Consider the following 23,712-nt stretch of genomic DNA (forward strand, 5'->3'; position numbering starts at 1 on the left):
AGATTAATTAAAAAAAAAAAAAAAAAAAAAAAAAAAAAAAGACAAATTTTTTGCTAGTGCAACAAACAGAATTTTATTTTCTAGTATTTTACTACCTGTTGAAATGCAAACTAGGAAATTGTTATTTTGTTAATTTCACACATAATTTTTTTTTTAGTTCAAATACATACACATTTTTCTTTATATTTTTACTAAAATTTGTATGTTATATATATATATATATATATATATATATAATAATAATAATAATAATAATACCTTTTGTTAATTTTAGCATTAATACTTAATTACTTTTTTTTTTTTTTAAATAAGATATATTGATAAGAATAATATATAAACTTTAATACATTTAAATTATTAAATATATATAAATATGCATATGCATTGTCTATATCATATCTTAAAAAAAAATGATATATTTAGCGAATTTAAAAAACAATGATTTTTATTATAAATATTATGGAATACAATCATTGTTAGATATTGACAACAATAAAAAAAAAATTTTAAATAATTCATATATATCTAATAATTTTACGTACAAAAAAAAATATAAAAAAGAGTATGTTGATGCATACTTAACTTCTTTAGAAGAAGACAATAATTTTTTTTATAATAAAAAAAATAATAATAGAAACAATTTCAAAAAGAAAACTAAACAAAGAAAAAAGAATTATAACCATTTAATAAACAATAATGAATTTAAATATTTTAATGGGAGTAATTGCATTAACGACATCTACAGAAAAAATATTTTAAATAAATATGGTTACAGAAGTAATGAAAAAAGGAAAATAAGAAATAAACGGAGAAAACAAAAAAATAATTCCATTAAATTAAGTAAAAAAATTTATAAGAAAAAAATAATCACAAATGAAAGAAAAACAAAATTTTTTTATTATTTGAATTTTTTGGAAAAAAATAACCGCAAAAATAAATTTGAGATAAATAAAAATACACATTACCTAAATAGAATATCATCTAAAACAATAGAAACAGTAATTTCCTCTCAAGATAGTACAATAAATTTTAAAACATTTTATGATGATAATTTTAAATTTTATGAAAATAAATTTGAGAATACAAATGAAAACATGAATTCATATTTTGTTAATAAAAAAAAAAAAAAAAAAAATTACGAGAAATTAAAAGAGAGGAGTGGGCTTAATTTATACAGAAAAAGTGAAAGGAAACATTTAACATACAAAATATATAAGAGATATTCTTTAATTTCCACAATGGTTCATGAAATGATATTTAAAAAAAAAAGGAATATGAACATTATAGAAAAAAATAAAATTGTAAAAAAAAAATTCTTTAAATTTAAAAGAAAAAAGTGGAAAATAAGGATAGAAATTAAAAGAAATACAAAATTTATCCATAAAAAAGGAAATCATTTAACAAAACAATTAGTTATTAATTTTAAAATAAATGAAATGTTAATAAAAAATATATTAAAATATATCATTGCATATTATTTAACCTTAAAATTTTATCTAAATCAAATTATTAGTCTATCAACTATAAAATTATACTTTAAATTTTTAAGAAATTATATACTTTGTTATTTTCTTAATAATTATTATAAGATTGAATTGCAAAGTATTAATTACTTCAAAAATTCAAAAAATATAAGAAGTACAACAAAATTAATAGGATTTTTATATCAAATTTACGAATTTTGTGATAACTTTAAATTTATTGAAGCTTTTTCTAAAATCTTAATAAATGTTCATATTTTTAAGGTAAAATATGGAAAATTATTTTTACATTTTATTTATAATTATATAGATAATTTCTATATAATGCAAATTATAAGAATAATTTGTATAAATTTTTATATAAAAAATTTTATTAAAGATTTAGCAAATATATTTTCCTTTAATTGTTATAAAATTTGTTTTATAATATTTGCTTTTTTTAAAATAATTAAAGATAGTTTAATATATTATTTTTATATTTTTTATATGCAGTTATCTTTATATTTAAAAAATTCCTCTGAAAATAATCTAAGTGAAGTTTGTCAATTTTTTAGAAATAAAAAAAGTGCTAATTCATATATTCAGAATGTAAAAAAAAGGATGAAAAATAATACATTAATGTTATTAAAAAAAAAAAAAAATTCAGATATACAAGGATGCATCAAAAATTTTAAATATCTCCTTAAGCAATATCAGAAAATTATTCTTTATTTTACAAATATACTCTTATATATTTTTAATGAAAATGGATTGTTATGTATTCTGATAAATTTTAACAGGATTAAAAAACAAGAACAAAATATATTTTTATATTTTTTTAATGAATATTATTTTGTGTTGAAGGAATATTTTAAAAATACATTTATAAAAACTTTGTCTAATATAATATATATAGATATTAATTTACAAAGGACTTTAAAATTCCTAAAAAATTCAAGAGATTGTATTAAAATATTAAAACATAATGAAATCTTAAAAATGTTAAAAGATTGTTTTAATTTTGAATTTTTTATACAATTAAATTGTTTCCTAAATGTAAAATACTTCATTAAATTAGAATGTTACATAATATTAGGATATAATTTTTTTATGAGATATTATAGAAAGAAAAAATCTGATATGAAAGTAAAAAGTTTAACTCAAATAAAAAAGGATATAAAAAATTATAAAATAGCATTTGTTATACAAAATAAGATAGATGGAAAAAAATATATTTGTAACATATTCTTATATTTTTATAAAATATTTAATTTAATTTTTAAGTGTATAATTATATCTTCTTGTGATTTAGGAATAATTTTTAATAATTTTAATTCTTTATATACATTAAATAATAAGATAAGAAAATTTAATAGATTGTTTAGTAAAAAAAATGTAATAAATCTATACAACAATATATTAGAATTATGTATATGTAGTGCAACAAATAGAGAAAAAAATATATATTCAAAAATAATAGAAAATATATTTATTACAAAAATTAATGAAAATCTTTCTTTTCATAAAATAATTAGAAAGCTTTTATATTTTTATTTTTATAATTTAATTTGTACTTTTTTCAAAATATTTAAATTATATTATAGCAAAAATCAGAAAAATGAACTTAAAAAAGGAAAACAAAATCTCAATTTGCATAATAATGAAATACTAGCACAATATGAATATAATTTTTTTTCTTCTTTTAATAGAAAAATTACAAGAATTACATATATAGATATACTTATATACTTATATAGTATTATAACCTTAATAGATAGAAAGGATAAAGTAAAAAATAAAAAAATCTACATAATTCCATATAATATTATAAATGACATAAATTATTTAAGAATTTTATACATATATATTTTTCTTAATTTTATCAAATTTAATTATATAAAAAATATTTTTTTATATAATAATGTAATATATAACTATAATTTTATATATAATATAAGTGATAAATGTATATATGATAGAAAGAGAAAAATATATTTGAATAGTATAAAAAATAATTATAATTCAAGTAAACAAAGAAATAAAGAACACAATGAGAAGAAGAAAATTACGAAGAAAATAAAAAGTAAACTCAATATAAGAACTCTGAAAATCAAAAAGAAAAATAATAAAAAAATTAACATAAGAAAAAAATATAATAATATCACATATAATGTAAGGAATCATTATTCAGTACCATTTAAATTTAAAGTTGTAAAAAATAGAACTAATAAGATAAATGAGGAAGAAAGTAAAAAATACGATAATTATGATGTCTATAATAAAAATAATATAGTTGATAAGGACAAAGCGAGTATGATACGAACAAATCACAAAAAGAACAAAAAAAAAAATATCAATAATATCAACAATATACACACATGTATTTTCAAAAATAAAACAAGAAATGAGTTACTACATATTAATAATTTTTATAAAAAGTATTGCTCATATTTATGCGAGAATTTCTTTAATTATAAATATTTATTTAATAAAAATATAGAATGTTATAAAGAAGATAAAAAAAAATATGATACAAATATAAAGATTAATGAAATGCGAAAAAATTTAAGATTTACACCAAAAAATGAGCATTTGTATAACAAAAATTTTTTTACTTTATTAAAAAATAATAAAAGTATACAAATTTTTATTAGAAAAAAAAATTATATGAATAATTCTGACTACATGCTTAAATCACGTATAAATGACAAGATAATAGATATTAATCATAAAAAATACTTAAAAAATAATTCAAAAAGTAAAAGTGGAACTTGTATGTATATCATTAACAAAAAAAAAAACAATAATTTAATCAGTTTATCTACAAAATGCAACACTCGTAAAAGAAACTTCGTTAATTTTAATTCTAAGAATCATAATTTTCAATATAATTTATATAAAAATAAGAATATATATAATGAAAATGATAGGAAAAAAAAAAATTATAAAATATCTATAAACTGTAATAAAAATTTTAATACCATTTTTATATTAAATAATTCTAGAAAATATAAAAAAAATAGTTGCCTGTCTAAAAATAAGATATCCATCCCTTCGAAAAACATCAATTCCTTTTATTTAAATAAGAATAGTTTAATTTTTAATAATTATTTTCTTAGAAATTCTAAAAAATATAATGAAATTAAGAGAATTATAGATATAAATAAACGAAAGCATATTAACGAACAAGTAGTAGAAATAAACAGTAAAATACATTTAGATAAAACTCCTATTTTAAATAAAATATCAGAAAATTATTTTCCAAATTACAAGACATATTTAAGAAAACAAGATCCTTTAAGATTATTCATTATAAAAAATTATAAAGGAGATCAATATACATTTTTTAATTCTAAATATGGTTGTCCAAAAAATATAACTAATGATACAATGTGTGAAATAATTAATGAGAAGAATGAGACACATGATGACTATTTAAAAAATAACATTTATCTGTTGAAAAAACATTACTCTCATTCAGACATTTTACATAAATATAATTTACATCCTAAAATAAAATATTCAAACAATGCAAGTATAAATAAATTATTTTTAGATAAAGATTGTAATCATTCTTATGTTATATCAAAAAACATTAACAATATTCATGAGAAAACTAAAATTTTAGATAATTCTCATAACTTATCAAAATTAATTTTAAATAATGAATACTCATTAAGTAATGAAAATTTCTACCTTAAAAATAATGGTATCAAAAAAAAATCATTAAAATTCAAGTTAAAAGAAGAATGGTTAAATAATATATATCCAGATGCCTATATTAGTAACAAAGATTGCAATTATAATATTGATTATATTATAAATAAAAAAAACAAAAGTTTAATTAAAAAAAAAGAAATAGATGTTTTTTCATATATTAATAATTTTAGTGTTGTAAATAACAGTAGAGAAAAACATTATTTAAAAAAAAAACTAAATTTTTATATTAATTTGAAAAATAAATATAGATATTTAATGAAAAGAAAAATATATAATAATTCTCAAGATAAAAAGATAGATTATCATGAATATTACATTAAGTATTTAGAAGACAATTTTAAAAATATAAGGAATATTCATAATAAGCATTGTTACTTTGAAAACATTTATAAAAGTTATAACTTCACTCAAAATAATAAAAGTAATTATATAAAAATTAACACATATCATAATCAGAATAATTCAATTCATGCTTTCGTGAATAAAAACACAAATAATAATTATAAAACCAATAAAAATTTTTCTTACTATAAAATGATCAGTTTAAAATATAAAAATAAAGTTAAAAATTTATACGAAAAAAACAAAGAGTTCTATAAGCTACTTAATGAAAAAACCACTATATATAATATGAATAAAAGTAATATAAATCATGAATATAATAATCCTTTTGGAGTTTTAAATAGGGATAAAAATTATTTAGATAATATAACACATGCACATAGTCATAAATTTAAATATTTAGATAAAAATAATATATATCATTTATGTAATTCCTCAAATAAAAATAAAAAACATTTATCTGTTAATATATATAGTAAAAATGCCAACGAAAAAATTAATATTAACAATTACAATGATTTATGTGAAACTAATACTACCATATTAAATATATTAAAACCTTTAAATATTGTAGATTATAAAAATTACATATATAATATTAAAAATAATACTAAGAACAAACTTCACACGACAAATAGCAAAATATGCAATATAAATAGTAGTAAAAATATGAAAATATATAACGAAAGTTATTTAAATAAAAATAACAATTTATTATACGAAGTTACAAATATAAAAAATATTGACACAAATGAAATGTGTTCTGTTAAAAAATATATGAAGAAGTTTAATATAGTGGAAAATTTTGATTTTAAAAATGGAAAAATAAATGAAAAATGTGATTTAATAAGTTATATTAACAAAAGTAATAATGTAAATAGTAATATTTCAAATAATGTAAATATAAATTGTTATAGTAATAATAATAATTTTTGTTGTATTAAAACTAGTAATTATCAAAATAATAATAACAGTAATCATACTATAAATAGTAATCGTAGTGATAATAATAGTAATATTATAAATAAATATAACATTGATCATAGTAATAATGATAAAAACAATAAAAACAGCAACAATAATAGTAATAATAATAACAGTAACAATAACAGTAATAATAATAATAATCATAATAACAGTAACAATAACAGTAATAATAATAATAATTATAATAATAATCATAATAATAATAATAATAATTATAATAATAATCATAATAATAATAATAATAATAATGATGATGATGATGATGATAATGATGAAAACAAAAATAAGTATAATAATAATAATAATAATAATAATGATGATGATGATGATGATGATGATAATGATAATGATGAAAACAAAAGTAAGTATAATAATAATAATGAAAACAAAAATGAATATAATAATAATGATAATAGCGACTGTAGTAATAACAAAACTAAAAAAAAAAAAATAAAAGTAAATAATATTTGTAGTAGTAGTATGCATAAAAATATGAAAGAAAATTATTTTAATAATTACAAGAATAACAATTACAAAAAAAAAACAAATATAGATATAATGAATTGTAACATAAATACAAATGAAGAAAAAAAAACAGATCTTAATAAAAATGATAATGGCATAGATAAAAATTATATTGATTTTAAAAAAGACAAAAATATAAAAAATTTAAGAGAACCATACTATGAAAGTATGATGCATAATTGTAACGCATTAAAAAGATATTTAAATTATTTAAAAAATTTAGATTATGATATAAAATTTGGAAATGTATATGTAAAATTAAAAAAAAAATTAAGTTCACAAAATAAATGCCAATTCGAAGTATATGAAGCCGAAATAGTTGCGATTGACAATATTTGTAATTTTTTTTATCCTCATATTCATAATTTTGAAAATTTTTATAATTTATTAAAAAAAAGTATAAACAATTATGATTTTCATAAAATAAGTATGAATAATTATGATTACCTATTACATAATGATATTAATGAGAATAATATAAATGATTTTATGAAAAATAGCCAAGATTTTAATCTGATTATAAGTGATTTAATTAATACTATTTTTTGCTCAAATTATAATTTTAAATGCGATTCAAAATTTTTTATAGATAATACAGAAAAAGACGGTTTTTCTTATACTTCATTTTTAGAAAATTACTTAACAAAATCATTAAATAAAGAATATACATGCCCAATAGATAATGAAATTACAAAAAATTTTGACAAAAATAAAATAAAAAATATCAATGATAATTTAAATTTAAGAAAAAAAAAAAATTGTATAATAAGTGCACTGAATAATAAAAATATTAAAAATGATATTAAGGACATATTTCCTTTTAAAATAGTAAATATGAAAAAGAATAATATAATTGACATTAATAATGAAGATGCTAATTCTATTCAAAAAGAGAAAATTATAAATACTGATAACTTTTATAATTCATATATTTTTTATAACAATGTAAAAAAAAATAAAAATAATTTAAATTCTAATTTTTCTAATAATAAAAACACTTGTAAAAGCTGTTCAATTATAAAAAATGAGAAGGAGATTATTAATGGTTATGAAAATAGCTATTCTGCAAATTACTTAAAAATGAATAGTAGAAATATAAATAGTAATATATATAACAGCACAAATAATGCAAATACAAATGTAAATAATAATGATTCCTATTTTAATATAAGTGATAAAAATGCCTTGTCATTAGATAATTCATTATTTAATAAACAACTTATTATTAGATATTTAATTGAAGTAATAAAAAAAATTAATTTTCTGAAAAATTTTGGTTATGAATCATTATATGATATTTTAAAAGAGAAATATATAAAATTTTTGTTAGAAAAAGATAATGTTGAATCCAATACATTATTTAATATAATTAAGCATATAATAAGATACAATTATATAAATGATGTTATAAATAATCCATTTACGATATACCAGAATTCTATTAGAAATATACCTAGTAATAAATTCGCTATTAAAATATTAAATATTGACTCGTGCAATATATTTAAATTAAAATATAAAATACATAGCTTACTATCAGAAGGGAAACAACTTAAAAGTGTAAATACTGAAATTATGAATTATCTAGAAAAAAAAAATTTGCTAAAAGAAAAATTAATAAATTCAAATAAAAATAATGAAATAATTTTTAATGACAATTTTAAATATGATAATTATAGTTTAAAGTCAAATAAACATTTGAATTTATCATTTAATTCATATCCAGTTTACTATCAAAAGTTATGTAACGAAAGAAATGTAATAAATAATGCTACAGATAATAATTCTAAAGTTATGAATGTGAATTTCAATATAGATAATAAAATAAATGACTGGAAAAATAATAATAAAAATAATATCATTATTAAAAACAAAAATAATGTTATTAATAATAATTACATTGAAAACGATAGTAATATTGTAGATAACAAAAATATTAATAATAAAAATTCTATTAATAGTAATAGTAATGTTATGAATATTAATAATAGTCACATTGATGATAATAATAAATTATTTTATCCAGATATTTCTGAAAAATCTTCTAATGCAATTGATAACAGTAAATTCCCTTTTATCTGCAAGCAATGCTTAAATATTTTTTATGATAAAGATATTATCTTACTATATAAATTAAACAAAAATTCAGATATATCTATTTTAAGTAATGATTTTGAAATAAATGACAAAAATTTTCTTTTCAACGATAATATTAAAAAGAATACTGATCACATTGAAAATTTTAATTATGAAAATAATATAAGGAATGCAAAGGTTGATGATCAAATAAAAGCAAATGGTGATATACTTGAAATTAATAATAAAAAGAAAAATAAAAAAGTAAATAATGAAAATGTGACAAAAAAAAAAATCATTAACGAAAATATAAATTTAAGAAAAAAAATACGAAATGAGAAAATAAAAATAAAACAAAAAAGGAATAAAAATCAGACAAAAAAAATAAAGAATAAAAAGGATAATGAGAAATGTTCCAATAAAAAGGAAACGAAATTAATAATTAAAAATATTAACAAAAAAAAGAAAAGGATATTAAGTGTGAAAAAAAAAAAATATATAAAAAATAATGTTAAAAAAAATTATAAAGAGTGTATAAATGAAAAAGAAAACATAAAAATTAATTATGTCTCTATGAATTCTCATTCAGGTCAATTCATACCATATAAACTGGAATCATATAAAACATTACCGTATAACTTAATTCCATATAAACATATTTCATGTAGTTGCATGTCAAAAAATCATCAGTCATGCGAATATTTAATTAATAATTATATTTCTTGTAATTCGTTTAATTTTTTTATAAACAACTTGAAAAATATAAAATTTAATTTATGCAAAAAATGTCAAGTAGAAAAAGAGAAATGCGAAAATTATTTAACAAAAGAGATAAAAAAAAAATATTCAAATTCAATTCCTAAATATTTATGGTCTTCTATTGGAGTAACAAAGAATAATGAAGATGTTTTAGGTGTAGCCATGCAAATGATTGATGGATGTACTTTAACTTATATTATTCAAAAATTAAAAGGAACAGATAATGTGAATTATGGATTGTTTTTATTAGATATTTGCAAAAAATTAGTTAAGCATTTAATGATAATATGTGAATCAATTGATAACCCTATTATTAATTGGGATACAAAACCAGGTAATATTATGATTGAATATGAAATGATAAATTCCAAAATTTCTTGCAAAAATGTTACTATCATAGATATAGGAGATGCATTACCAGGTAGAAGTTTTTTTTTTCCAACCAATCCATCATATTATGAAAAAATAAAAATTAATAATGTTCAAAAAAATTTTAATAATTTTTTGTATTACGTAATTTGTACCAAAGGATATTGCTCTCCTGAATGTGCTCTCTTAGTTTTTTTATTATCATCATTAAATAAATCAGACCAATTCAGAAAAACATGGTATGGGTCTGACTCAGATATTTATCATATAAATAAAACTAAACAATTAAGAATCAAATATAGATGGAAAAAGTTATTAGAACTTTGTTTTATTCAAGCTATTGTTAAAAAAAAAGAATATTCTACTAACGAGAAGTCATTACATCCAATTTATCAAAAAAGTAGTTGCATAAAAAGTGGAGATAATAACACTTCTTCTATCATTACCCAAAACAATGATAGTAAAATAAACAATTCGCTAAAAAAAAATGTTTGTCCATATTTATTTTACAAGAATGCGAGTAATTATTGGGGTGATTATAATAATATGGATTATTATCAAAATCATTATAATAATATGAGTAATTATAAAAAAAACTGTGACAGTGATAATGTGAATAAATATAAAAACAATTATAATAATATGAATAATTATAAGAAAAATTTTGATAATAATATGAGTCCTCTTAAAGATGACTGTAACAACGTTTTAAAAGAAAACTCAAAAAATATCAATGATAATTGTGAATTTAAAGAAGGATACATTTTTAAGGAAACAAATAAAATTTTAAACTCAAATTTAATTCAAGATGAAAGATTAAAAAAAAAACAAAAAAATGATGACTTAGATGACATCTTAAAAGATTATTATTTAAACAAAGTATGTACACATGATATAAACGATGATAATTCAATAGAGCATTACTCTGATAATGAAGAAATAAAAGAATATTTATATAAGAAAGAGAAAGAAAAAAATGAAACAGAAAGCAAATTAAATGATTCAGAAAAAAAGAAGAAAAAAAAAAAAGAATGTGAAAATTTAAAATCACCTAATATTGATACGTGGATAATTAAATTTACAACAAAAACAACAATTTTTAGTGTTGGTTTAGTACTTTGTCAATTATTCGGAGGACAAAATTTATTAAATATCGTTAATAAAAATGAAGTAAAAGTAGTTGATATATTGTGTGAATGGAATTGCAAAAATAGTACTAATATATATTCAGGAGAAAAAAATATTACTATTAAAGATCTACTACCAACTAAAGGAATTTTTTCTAATAATATATGGAAACATAAAATTAAGAAAATAATTAAAAAATGTTTACAATTTATCCCATCTCGAAGATGCACATTTAAAGAATTATATATAGATTTAAAAAATTTAAAAAATGAATTTGAAGAATATTATAATTTAAATGACTCTTCAACTATTACTTCATGATATTATTTTTCCATTATATATGTTTTATTGTCATAAAAAATATCCAAGAATATATTTTCATATTTGTTTGTCATTAATATAACTAAAATACAGCTTAGAAAACTATTTTAAATAAAAATTATAAGACTACATATATTAATAAAAGGTAACAAAACAAAGTAAAAACTAATAAAAATTTTTCTGAGTTGTTCAATAGAATAATAAAAAGAAGAAAAAAAAAAATTTATATAAAAAAAATGCATTTATAGAATTCGCATTTGAGAATAACAAAGAACAAAAAGTATATAAAACTAAATAGTGTCTTTAAAATTTTTATATAGTAAATTTAGGCTGAATCATTAAAAATTAAAGATAATTAGCCTTTTGTTTCACTGATTATAATTAAATAAATAGTCATAAAAAACATAAAGCATTATATTGTAAAGACATATGTTCCCAATAATATAATTTTTTTTTATCTTTTTTTAACAACAAATTAATATTATCTTATTATGTTTTTTATGTATATAAAATTAAGTTTTTTTTTTTTTTTTTTTTTTTTTTTTTTTTTTTTGTTTCTATATTTCGTATAATTTTTATATCATGGACAAATTTTTATTTATATGGATTTTCATATAATAAAAATTTTATTTCTAAATATAATATTTGTATTTTTTATATTAAAAGATTTTCTATTATTTTTGTCACTTTTTTTTTTTATTTATTTGCATTCTCTTTTGTAAATATAATCAAAATGTAATATATAAATAGAGAAGTTTATGAGAATGCCTTTTTTTTTCTATATAGATAAATATTTTAAAATGTTCATAAAAAAATTCTTATTTTATATATATAAATTGAATACACATTTATTATTTTTCATATTTTGCATATTTTTAAATACATTTGCATAATTATTTTTGTCATGAAATTAACACATTTAAGTAGATTTTTGTCTTTTTTCTCATAATAAATCAAATGTTTTTGATTTTTTTTTTTTTATTTAAAATATTTAGTAGTCTATTATTTTTTTCTACTTGATGAATGGCACTGTTTTAAAATATATTTATAAATATATATTTATGTTATATGCTTTTTTTCCTATTTTTTATGTAAACCTAAGTAATATCTTTTTTTTTTTTTTTTCATATTTTACATAAAAACATAAAAAATTACTTTAAATTATGTTTAAATTAAAACGGCAAAATAATAAAAGAAATTTAATTTTGAATAATTTACTTTTTTTTTATAAATTTTATTTATCAAAATTATAATTGTTTTTTCATTGAATTATGAAAAAAAAATATAAAATTTTATAAAAATGTATATTTATTATAAGCATTTTCAAGTAATATATATAAACAATAAGTATAATAAAAATCAAAATTAAGAGAAAATTTGAAATTCTGCAAAATTTTAAGTAATACATATTACTTAAATACTGAAATTTCTGAAAACATCATTATTCTCATATATTTTGTGATAATTCTATAAATATTCAAAGCTTATTGACACATAAAGTTAAAAAAATAAGCAAAATTATATTATTTTATAAAATATTATAAAAAAAGACATTTATAACAGAACAAAGGAAGTATGAACAAGATAAAGAACAGAAAAATAAAAAATTAAAAAAAAAAAAAAAATATATATATATATATATTAAAATTTCAAGGATGTAATAAAATAAAAATGAAAAAAAAAAAAAAAAAAAAAAAAATGAAAAATAAAAAAAAATATAATAAAATACAAAGAAAAATTGAATGTTATAAAATGAAAGGAGGTATATATAAGAGAATTTCAGTTTTCTTCTAATTTTTTCGTTTAAATTATTCTTTCTTTGTATGTACGGAATTAATTGATTTAAAATATTTTTCTAAAACTCCTTTTAATGTACTCAAGGAAGTATAAAAAACATCTGAAGATAACATAAGCCTTTCCTTTTTTATTTCAAAAAAGAAATGTTCTATATTCTTTAATGAATGAAGAAATCTATCCAATATGTACCAGGTATATTGACCTAGATTATTATTATTCCTTATCATTTCATCTTTTCCATGTAAATAATAGTCTAAAATATATGAATTTTTTAAGTAAATTGTTTCCTCTTTTATTAAACCATCTTGAAACTTGTAAAATGAAACACAATTTTCCATTATATCTGGGATCATATTTTTTTTTATTTCTAAATTATTTAAAGATGTATAAAGTAACTCATCTAAATTTTCAAAATCATCATACTTGTACAATGAAGCCAAAAATGGAGACCTTATTTTATAATTGTGAATCTACGAAAAAAATAATAAAATATTAAAAAAAATTAAAAAAAAAAAAAAAATTAAAAAGAATAAATTTATCTTTTTTTTTTTTTTTAACTTCTTTTCACATATATATAAATTTATAGTAATATTTTTTTTTTTTTTTTTTTTTTTTTTTATATTTATATTTCTATTTTTTATCTAACCTTTGATTGATAATAGTTAAAATATGATGATTGATCCTTCTTAATAAAAATTTCACCTAAAGTTAGTGATGGATGCTGTTCAAAAATGTACAATTGCGTATGTGGCAACAAATATGTTTTTTTTTTATTCAACATATTAAGTTTAATTAAAACTATTAAAGAATAATTTATTAAATATTTTAATACAATATTTTCAAGATGCTTTATATGCTTTTGTATAGGTTTGGGAAGTTCGTGCAATAAAGGAAAATAAGTTGAACTAAATAATTCTAATTTATATTTATTTGTATTATTATAATTTATTAATATTTTTGTTAAACATATTTTATTTTCTTTTATTTTATTAATAAAATGGGAAAAAATAAAGAGTAATATAAATTGGCCTCTTGATAAATCATCTGTAATTATATTACGAGAATAATTTTTTTCATACGTTATGCAATCAATTATTCTATTTAAAGGAACAGATGTAGAAGAAGACAAAAATGTCTTATCTCCTACAAAATTATGAATAACTTTTTTTATTAATAAGTATGTTAAAATTAAATTGTTATCAAATTCTTTTTTTAAGAATATGGATAATTCTGTTAAGTTAATTATATTACCTTCTTCATCAATAGCACCCATTTCAATAAGAATATTTATAAACATAAGAAAGTGAGTTTTTATCATAAAACACAATTCTTTTAATTTCATTTCATTTCCATTATTATTTTTGTGTTTTTTCTTATAAGCAATAAATTCATATAATAATTCATTATATTCATATTTTCTATTAATAAACTTAGATAATGCGTTCTTTTCTTTATATTGATTGAATTCATTTGCTATGAATTTAATATATTCATTTTCTTCTACATCTAAGTTGTTATCATCGCAACTTACTACATTCTCATCAAGATTACAATTTATTTTTACTTTATCATTTACATTATAATTTAAACTAGTAGTAGTACATGTGCTCACACTGTTTATATTTCCACTTTTTTGATTCATTGATTTTTTATTTCTATTATTTAACTCTCCTTTTGTCAAATTAGTGCGTTTAGGAAATTCTTTTCTTTGTTTATTATTAGAATTTTTTTCCTGAAAAGCATTTATAAAATATAACGAATTGTAAAAAATACTTAATATTCCATTGATTCTACTAAAATAATTTATATTAATACTTCTATTTTTTTCAAATATCTCTTCCTTTTCTGCAACTGTTAATGTAACATCCTTTTTTTTTTTTTTATTAGGTTTATTTGCAATTGATTTATTTTTATTATTGTCTTCTATTTCTCTTTTTTTTTCCAAACAATTATATAATAGCATACTTCTGCAAATAGATGTTAAATTTACTGAATAGGATCCTGATAATGTTTGCAAAGGAGATATAATTAATCTTCTTAAATTTTTAAAGTTAATATTCCATATAATAATATTCCCATATAAATCAAATCCACGTCTTCCAGCTCTACCGGAAGTTTGTTTAAACATAAGAGAGTTTAATTCTAATGTATGACCAGCAAAAATAATAGATTTACATGGTATATTAATACCTAATGATAAATTTTTGTTACTAAAAATAATTTTTATATATCCCAATCTAAATAATGACTCAACTATAATAGTAAATTTATATGGCAATACTTCGTAATGTAATCCTATTCCTCTTTTTAAACCTTCAATTAATATAGATTTATATTTTCTTCCTTCAATTGCTTTTTCTGCATCTTTAATTAAATCTTCAATTTCAGATACATAATTATAATAAACTTTTCTATTACAAAAATAAAAATCTCCATCATATTCTTCTGAAATATCAAGGGGAGGCTCAGGAATTTCATCTTCATTTAACATTTCTAAATACTGCTTATCTATATTTTGTTCTATTCTTTGATTTCTAGATACTGTTTTAATTTTTAGTAACATTTCTCTTTGCTTTAATAAATTTTCATACTTTTCTTGTCTCAATTTATTCTCCATTTTTGTATTAAAAGTTTTTTCATCATCCCCATAATATTTATCATGTTGTCTTTTCATTAATTCATTAATTAAGTTAATCGTCATATCTTCTAATTCTTTTCTTTCAAAATTAAACACAATACATGGCAAAAAATTAATATCCTCTAATTTTTTCAAAAGCTCAATTAATTTCCCACTATCTAAATATTCTTGTTCAATATTTACAGTTTCTGTATATTTTACTAAATCATTGGATTTATTTAAGAAAAAATTTTCATCTAATATTGCATTTTTATATAATTCTTGAAAAAGCTGCTGTTTAGGAATATTTTCATCTTTTGTACTTTTATATAAATGCTTGGTGATATTTTTATCTTTTTTTAATTCCTTTGTTTTTTCTTCATCATCCTCTATATCATTTTCCTCTGACTTTTCATTTTTTATATAATCAGAATTTTTCATATAATTAGACAACAATAAATGTATAAGCATATCATAATCTGAATTATTGATATAATTGTTTTGTATTAAATATACTATTATTTCTTTTACACTGTGCATATAATATATAAATTGTTTTTTATTTATACACCTAGTATATTCAAAATAAAAAGATGGCTCTAAAAATTCTATAAGATCATAAAAATTTTTTTTCTTCGCTAATTCAAATAATATTTTTACAATTTCATATATTTCTCGAGGATTGCAATAAAAGTCTTTACTAATTCCTTTATATAGTATATCTCTAAAATTTAAACAAGCTAGAGGATTTAAATGATGCAAATTTTTGTTTGTATATACATATAAAATTAAATCAGAATATCTTTCATAAAATTTTATCAAATGAAGATCTTTTGAACTTTTTCCTTTTTTAATCAAAACATTTTTTAGCCATGAGTAAAAATATTTTATATTACCAATTGTAGCTGATAATGCTAAAAAGGGGCAATTAATCAAATGAATAATATTTTCAATTTGTGTGCCATAATACTCTTTATCTCCAATACAATGAATTTCATCAAAAATTATATATTCAATTTTACTGATAAATTTAGGCACATTTATATTCTCATATGAATCATTTAAAGAATAATAAGATAATAAAATGTTTTCTAAAACACTTGGCAAAATAATAATTATTTGAGCATCTAATGCTTTTTCTTCAGCATATTTATCAGTCATATATGAACATAATTTATTTCCACTATATTTTGAATAACCTTTTGTGCTAAATCTTCCATTTACTTCATGATATATTTGTAAAGCCAATGTATCATTAGGTGCTACATATACAACTACACTGTCATTATTTAATCTTAATACTTTATCCATTACATAATAGCAAATGAATGTTTTACCACTACTAGTAGGACAAGAAACTAAAATACTCTTTCTTCGATCCACCAGATTTAAAATATTATACTGCCATGTATCTAAAGTAAATAAGACACGTTTATCCATTATATTACCCGTTGTTCTATCTAATAAATAATACATATAATATAATTGAAATTCATGTTCCTTTTTTTCATCGATTTTTAATTCACTGTAATTTTTTACTTCTTTTATTTTGTATTTATATATTTCACCTAATTCTTTGCTTGACATTTTTTTTAACTTTGGAGATTTACATGAAGCAGATGAATCATCATCATCGCTATAAACTTTATTTTTGTTTCCTTTTTTTATTTTATTTGAGCCTTTTAACTCAGTTTTTTTCTTTCCTTTTATATTATTTTTTTTATTAACATTATTTTTTTCTTCTATTTCCTCATCTTTTAGGTCATCAGTAACTTTCCTTCTTATTTTTACATATTCTTCAAATAAGTTATAACTACTATTTTTAAACCCTAGTGATAATAACACTGTCTGCAATTGCATAATATCCTTTTCTTTTAAATTATTTTTATATTTGTTAAAAATCTCATTGGTTAATTTATAAATTAATATAACACTTTTAATTGCATCCGCTTTTTGTTTATTACTTTTCAAATTTTTTAATTTTGTATACATTATTATTTCAAACATACTAGTCAAAACTTTCATGCTAATTTTTATTTGAAGATCTACATTTTTAATTAAATTTGTAATGTTGTTAAAATTGTAAACATCTACCAATCTGTTAAATCCTGATATTATATCAAGAGACCATGTATTCATTTCTGAATAGCTATTGTCACTACTTAGCTTATTTATTTTTGATTCCAGTACATTATATCGTTCTAAATCTACTTCATATGTTTTTTTTTCATTTGTCATTTCCTTTTTTTTTAATATTTCATCTTTTTTTTTTAAGGAATTAACATTTGTTTTAGTGTTTTTTTTTTTTTTTTCATTATGTAACTTTTTACTGCTATCCTTGTTATCTAGTTCATCAACATTTGATTCAGTTTCTATTTCACTTTCATCATCTAAACTATCCGTAATTTCATATATTTTATCTTCTTTACTTTTATCTCCTTCTTCATTATCCTCTTCAATTGAACTATCAAATAACTTTTTCATTTTAGTAATTATACATTTTCTCTTTTCTTCATCTTTTAAATAAATGTAATACTTTTCTATATTATGTGAGTAATATTTTAACCATGGATGATTTTCTGATATAACTATAGGATGATGTAAGGCATTAATATAAAAATATTTTGCAATTATTGCCTTTCTTCTTTCTTCTTTTTGTTGATATCTTAATATATATTTTTCATCTTTTTTGTTTAATTTTAATTTATTTGAGTTGCTAAAAGATAATTTTATATAACTTCTAAAAACATCCATTATGTTCTCTCTTTCTGTCAAATGTAGCATCCCAGATGATTCAAAAAAGTCATTATCATATCCTATACATTTATTTATAAAATTAAATTTAAGATATATTTTCCTATTATTTTCTAGATGAGGATCATTTATTAAATCTTTTAAGGAAAAAAAATTTTCTATAAATTCATTTTTAACTTTAAGTAAATTAATAGGAACAACATCAAGATTAATAGAACTTTCTTTTTCTTGAAACTCATTTTCCTCATTATATATATTATCTGATTTTTTTTCATTTGTTTCTTCACCTTTATTAATTTTATCATTCATATTATTTGAACCACTTGTAAAATCAGATAGTTCGTGTTTTTGTAATGAATTTATTTCATCCTTTAAAAATGAAAAATCAAAAGGAAAAAAAGACAAACTACCATCTGTTATTCTTAGAAATGATTTTTCAAAAAAATCCTTATCTTCAAGATTAAAATCATCATGATCAATCACAAATATATTTTGATTTAATTTAAAATAAATGAAACTTATTAAATTATGAAGAATTGAAGCATTAAAAAAATTTAGTAAGTCAGAATTTCTTATATTCTTTAAAGAATCGCAATATTTATCTTTTTGTAGAATTTTCAAAATAAAATTATAAATGCTTAAGTACATATTTACGTTTAAATCTACAGCTGATTTTATAATTTTTGATAAACATAAGTTTTGTGAATCATATATACACAAATTTTTCATATTTAACTTTTCAATTAAATAATTATGCAAAAAAAGAAGTCTTAAAATTAAAAAAAAATATTCCTTTTTTTCTTCAAACTCAATTATTTCTTTTCTTTTATTATAAAAAATTTTTAGTACTATATCTTTTAAATTAATACTGTTAGAATTTATTAGCATTTCAAATGAGTTTATCATTTCTAATTCCTTTTCATTGTAACTTTCTTCATCTCTATATAATAAATCATAGTCCTTTATATCTTGAAAACTCACATAAGAAATATTTTCTTGATTATTGTTCAAGTTATTCATTTCTTCTTTGTATTCCTTTATTTGACGTTTTTTATAATATTTTAAATTAAAGAATTCAGAAGATTCCTCATTCATTTGTTCTACTATTTTGAAATTAATTCCTGTATAATTTATTGAAAAGGCATTTATAGTATTTTTCTCAGATTCTAAATTGAAAAAGAACACACATTTCATATCTCTTAAAATATTATTGATTAAAAGAAAGTAAAAACATAAGGATATTTCTCTAATTTCTTCATTATATTTATCATATATATTTTTTTTTTTTAAATATTCCTTATAATTTTTTTCTTTTTGTAACTTTTCTTCCTCATCATTAATTGTTTTAATTTTATATAAAAAGTCATCATTAGTTATATTACTTACATAAAATTTATTAAAATTATACAAAAAAGAAGAACTATCTTCAACAAACATAAATAAGGGTTTATATTTATTTAAATAAAAATTATAATTGTGATCATTATACCAATTATCAAATATAAAATAAGGAATTAAATTTTTTTTACAATGAAGAATAAAGGCATTTCTAATTAAATTATAATTTTCAAATAATTTTGTTTCCTTTTTAAAAAATATGCTAAATATATTAAAAAATATGATGTGAAAACTTGAATTACATTTTGAAAAATCATGTAATACTTTCTCAATGTAATATATTACACTACTAATATTTAAAGAGTTATTAAAAGAAAGTATATTTTGATCATCCTCATTTTTAAATAAATAAAATTTTGATAATAACATACAAACATAAACTATTATCCCTTCTCCACTTATAACATACAAACTGTTATAATCAGCTACAATTCTAAATATATCAAATATACTACTTTTTAATTTAGAATAAAAAAATTCAATTTTACTTTCTACATTTAAATCTTTGTTATTCAATACTGTTTCCAATTCGTTTAAATCATTTCCATTACTATTATTTAAGATTTGATATTTTCTTATACTTTCATCTTCTGAAAATTCTGAATCATTCATATCTTTTAGTCCTTTATTCTCATAATCATCATTTACTAAATTCATTATAAAATGTTTAGATGTAAATAAGAAGTTGTTTATATTTTTTTTTTTTCTTTTATTTTTAACTATATCAAAAACAAAAATATCAATCCTAATAATAATACTAATAATATGAGTATAATAAAGTATAAAATAAAAAAAAGTAAATTATAATATTTACTTAAAGTATCTAAATGAGACGAAATATATAATTATATTTATTTAAAAAATGTTGTAACTATACTAAATAAACTTAAGTATTAAAAGAATTATATTCGTTCGAAATTAATTTTTCTTTTTTTCTTATTAAGCTGTTTATTCTTATAAAAAGCCTTTTTTTTAAATAATTATTTTTTCTCTATTTTTGTATAGTTTATCCCCATAGGTTTATTTAATTTCTTAAGATACTGGTTTTTTTATTACTCTTTTTTTTTTTTTTTTTTTTTTTTTTTTTTCTTCCTCTTTTTCTTATTTTTTTTATGTTTTAGAATACAATGAAATGTAATTCATTTATTTTTTAAAAAAATTATATATATTCAATTTTTTTTTTTTTTAATTAAAAAATTCTTGTCAGTGATATATTTATAAAAAAAAATTTGTAAATTATAAAATTATAAATTTAAGAGTATTAATTGAAGGAGCTTTTTTTTTTTTTTTTTTTTTTTTTTTTTTCTTCCTCTTTTTCTTATTTTTTTTATGTTTTAGAATACAATGAAATGTAATTCATTTATTTTTTAAAAAAATTATATATATTCAATTTTTTTTTTTTTTAATTAAAAAATTCTTGTCAGTGATATATTTATAAAAAAAAATTTGTAAATTATAAAATTATAAATTTAAGAGTATTAATTTTTTTTTGTTTTTTTTTTTTTTTTTTTTTTTTTTTTTTTTTTTTTTTTTTCTTCCTCTTTTTCTTATTTTTTTTATGTTTTAGAATACAATGAAATGTAATTCATTTATTTTTTAAAAAAATTATATATATTCAATTTTTTTTTTTTTTAATTAAAAAATTCTTGTCAGTGATATATTTATAAAAAAAAATTTGTAAATTATAAAATTATAAATTTAAGAGTATTAATTGAAGGAGCTTTTTTTTTTTTTTTTTTTTTTTTTTTTTTTTTTTTTTTTTTTTTTTTTTTTTTGTATATATATGCAACATGCATTTATTAAATAATGTAAAATGTATTTTATGATAGAGGAAATTTCCTATAAAAATAACATGAATTTTATGTAGTATAATTGGAAATGAAAAATAAATAAAATATAATACATAAAATGAAAAAAAAAAAAATAATTTGTTTAAAAATTTTATTTGAATAAATTCCTTTTATTTTATATTCCATCTGAATATCTATTGTATTTTGCATATTTTATATTTCAAGCTTTTGAATACAGTTATTTTCTTATATAGCATAATTTCATAAACAGATAAAAATAAAATTTTATGAATATATTTATTCTGTGTTTAAACTACTTTTTTATTAAATGAAAAGAAGGTTCTATATTTAAAGGTTATTTAAAACTGAAAAATTATTATTTTTTTCTTTTTTTTTTTTAAATTCTAATTTAAACCTAACATATAAAATTATAAATATTTTGTTTAAAAAAGGTCTAGGTTTAATTTACAAAAACAGAAATTATATCACCAAACTGCATATATTTCTTTTTATTGCGAATTATTATTTTAATTAATAAAAGAAAGAACATTATTATAAGAAAAAAAATATATATCTAAAACTAAACTATACTAGCTTATATAAATGTGTATACATAAACATTATATGTAGAATTATATGCCTATTTCTTAAGGTATTCTTTATGTATTTTTATTTTTTTTATATTATACATTTTTACTAGTATATTTTTTTCTTTTTTTTAAATATTTTTCTTACAAAATTAAGAAAAGTTATATAAAATAAAAAATGAAAATAAACATAGACAACAAAATTTAAAATACAGGAAATAATGATAATAATAATTACAAAATAAAAAACATTAAAAAAAATATAATATGATGAAAAAAAAAGAATATAAAACATCATTTTATAATTTTATAATTTTCTATTTTTCCTTTAATTTTGACTGTTTTTTTCTTTTTTTTAAACACTAATTTAAGACAGAAATGAATATTTTGAAAAAAAATTAATGTTTCATATATATTTTTCAAAATAAATGAATTCCAAACGATAATATAATTTACAAAAAAAAGTTAATATTGAAAATATATAATTTTACATAAAAAGAAGAATATTTATAAAATCTATATATGTTGATGGTAACAAATTATCTATTAAAATATGTAAATTTTTAACATAAAAAGTTTTTTTTATATTTTAGAATACATCTTTTTTGTATCATATTTCTCTTTTTTTCCATAAAAAAACTATATATTAGAAAGAATAATAAAATTGGTTAAGGAATTCTTTAATAAAATATTATTTATAATAGTGGAAATTATAATGATAGTTAAAACATTACTTTATTGTAAAAATTAAAAAAGGGATTTAATAATTCTAAATGGAATAATAAGAAAAACTGTACTATATAGAATATGATAAATGTATCCTTTTATAAAAAAAATATTTATAAATAATAGAAATAAATCTTCTTATTCTTTATTTTTTTTGTCTATATTTATTTTAATTATTTAATGACATAAATTATATCTTTGGAATAATTGTTTTTTAATGTGGAATCTACAAATTTATGAAAATATACAAATATGCTTTCTTTCATATAAATTTAAAAAAAAAAAAAAATAATATATAATAATATAGAAAGCTGATTAAATAAATTTTGTATAACTTCAAGGTATTAATTATTATA

At 17.6% G+C, this 23,712-nt stretch overlaps 2 protein-coding genes across 2 annotated transcripts; one reads left to right on the forward strand and one right to left on the reverse strand.

The window, feature by feature from the left end:
* Positions 1 to 410: 410 nt before the first annotated feature.
* Positions 411 to 11,687, forward strand: PGAL8A_00415800 (conserved Plasmodium membrane protein, unknown function; the record flags this gene model as incomplete). Its single annotated transcript, XM_028672872.1, has 1 exon — positions 411 to 11,687. One exon carries the CDS (start codon positions 411 to 413, stop codon positions 11,685 to 11,687), a length of 11,277 nt encoding a protein of 3,758 aa, XP_028529381.1.
* A 1,808-nt stretch (positions 11,688 to 13,495) lies between these two features.
* PGAL8A_00415900 (DEAD/DEAH box helicase, putative) lies at positions 13,496 to 20,910 on the reverse strand (the record flags this gene model as incomplete). Its single annotated transcript, XM_028672873.1, has 2 exons — positions 13,496 to 13,954; positions 14,131 to 20,910. The coding sequence occupies 2 exons, from the start codon at positions 20,908 to 20,910 to the stop codon at positions 13,496 to 13,498; spliced, it is 7,239 nt and encodes a 2,412-aa protein (XP_028529382.1).
* Between the last annotated feature and the right edge of the window lie 2,802 nt (positions 20,911 to 23,712).

This window comes from Plasmodium gallinaceum (genome assembly GCF_900005855.1).
Source record: "Plasmodium gallinaceum strain 8A genome assembly, contig: PGAL8A_v1_119, whole genome shotgun sequence".
Lineage (NCBI taxonomy): Eukaryota > Apicomplexa > Aconoidasida > Haemosporida > Plasmodiidae > Plasmodium > Plasmodium gallinaceum.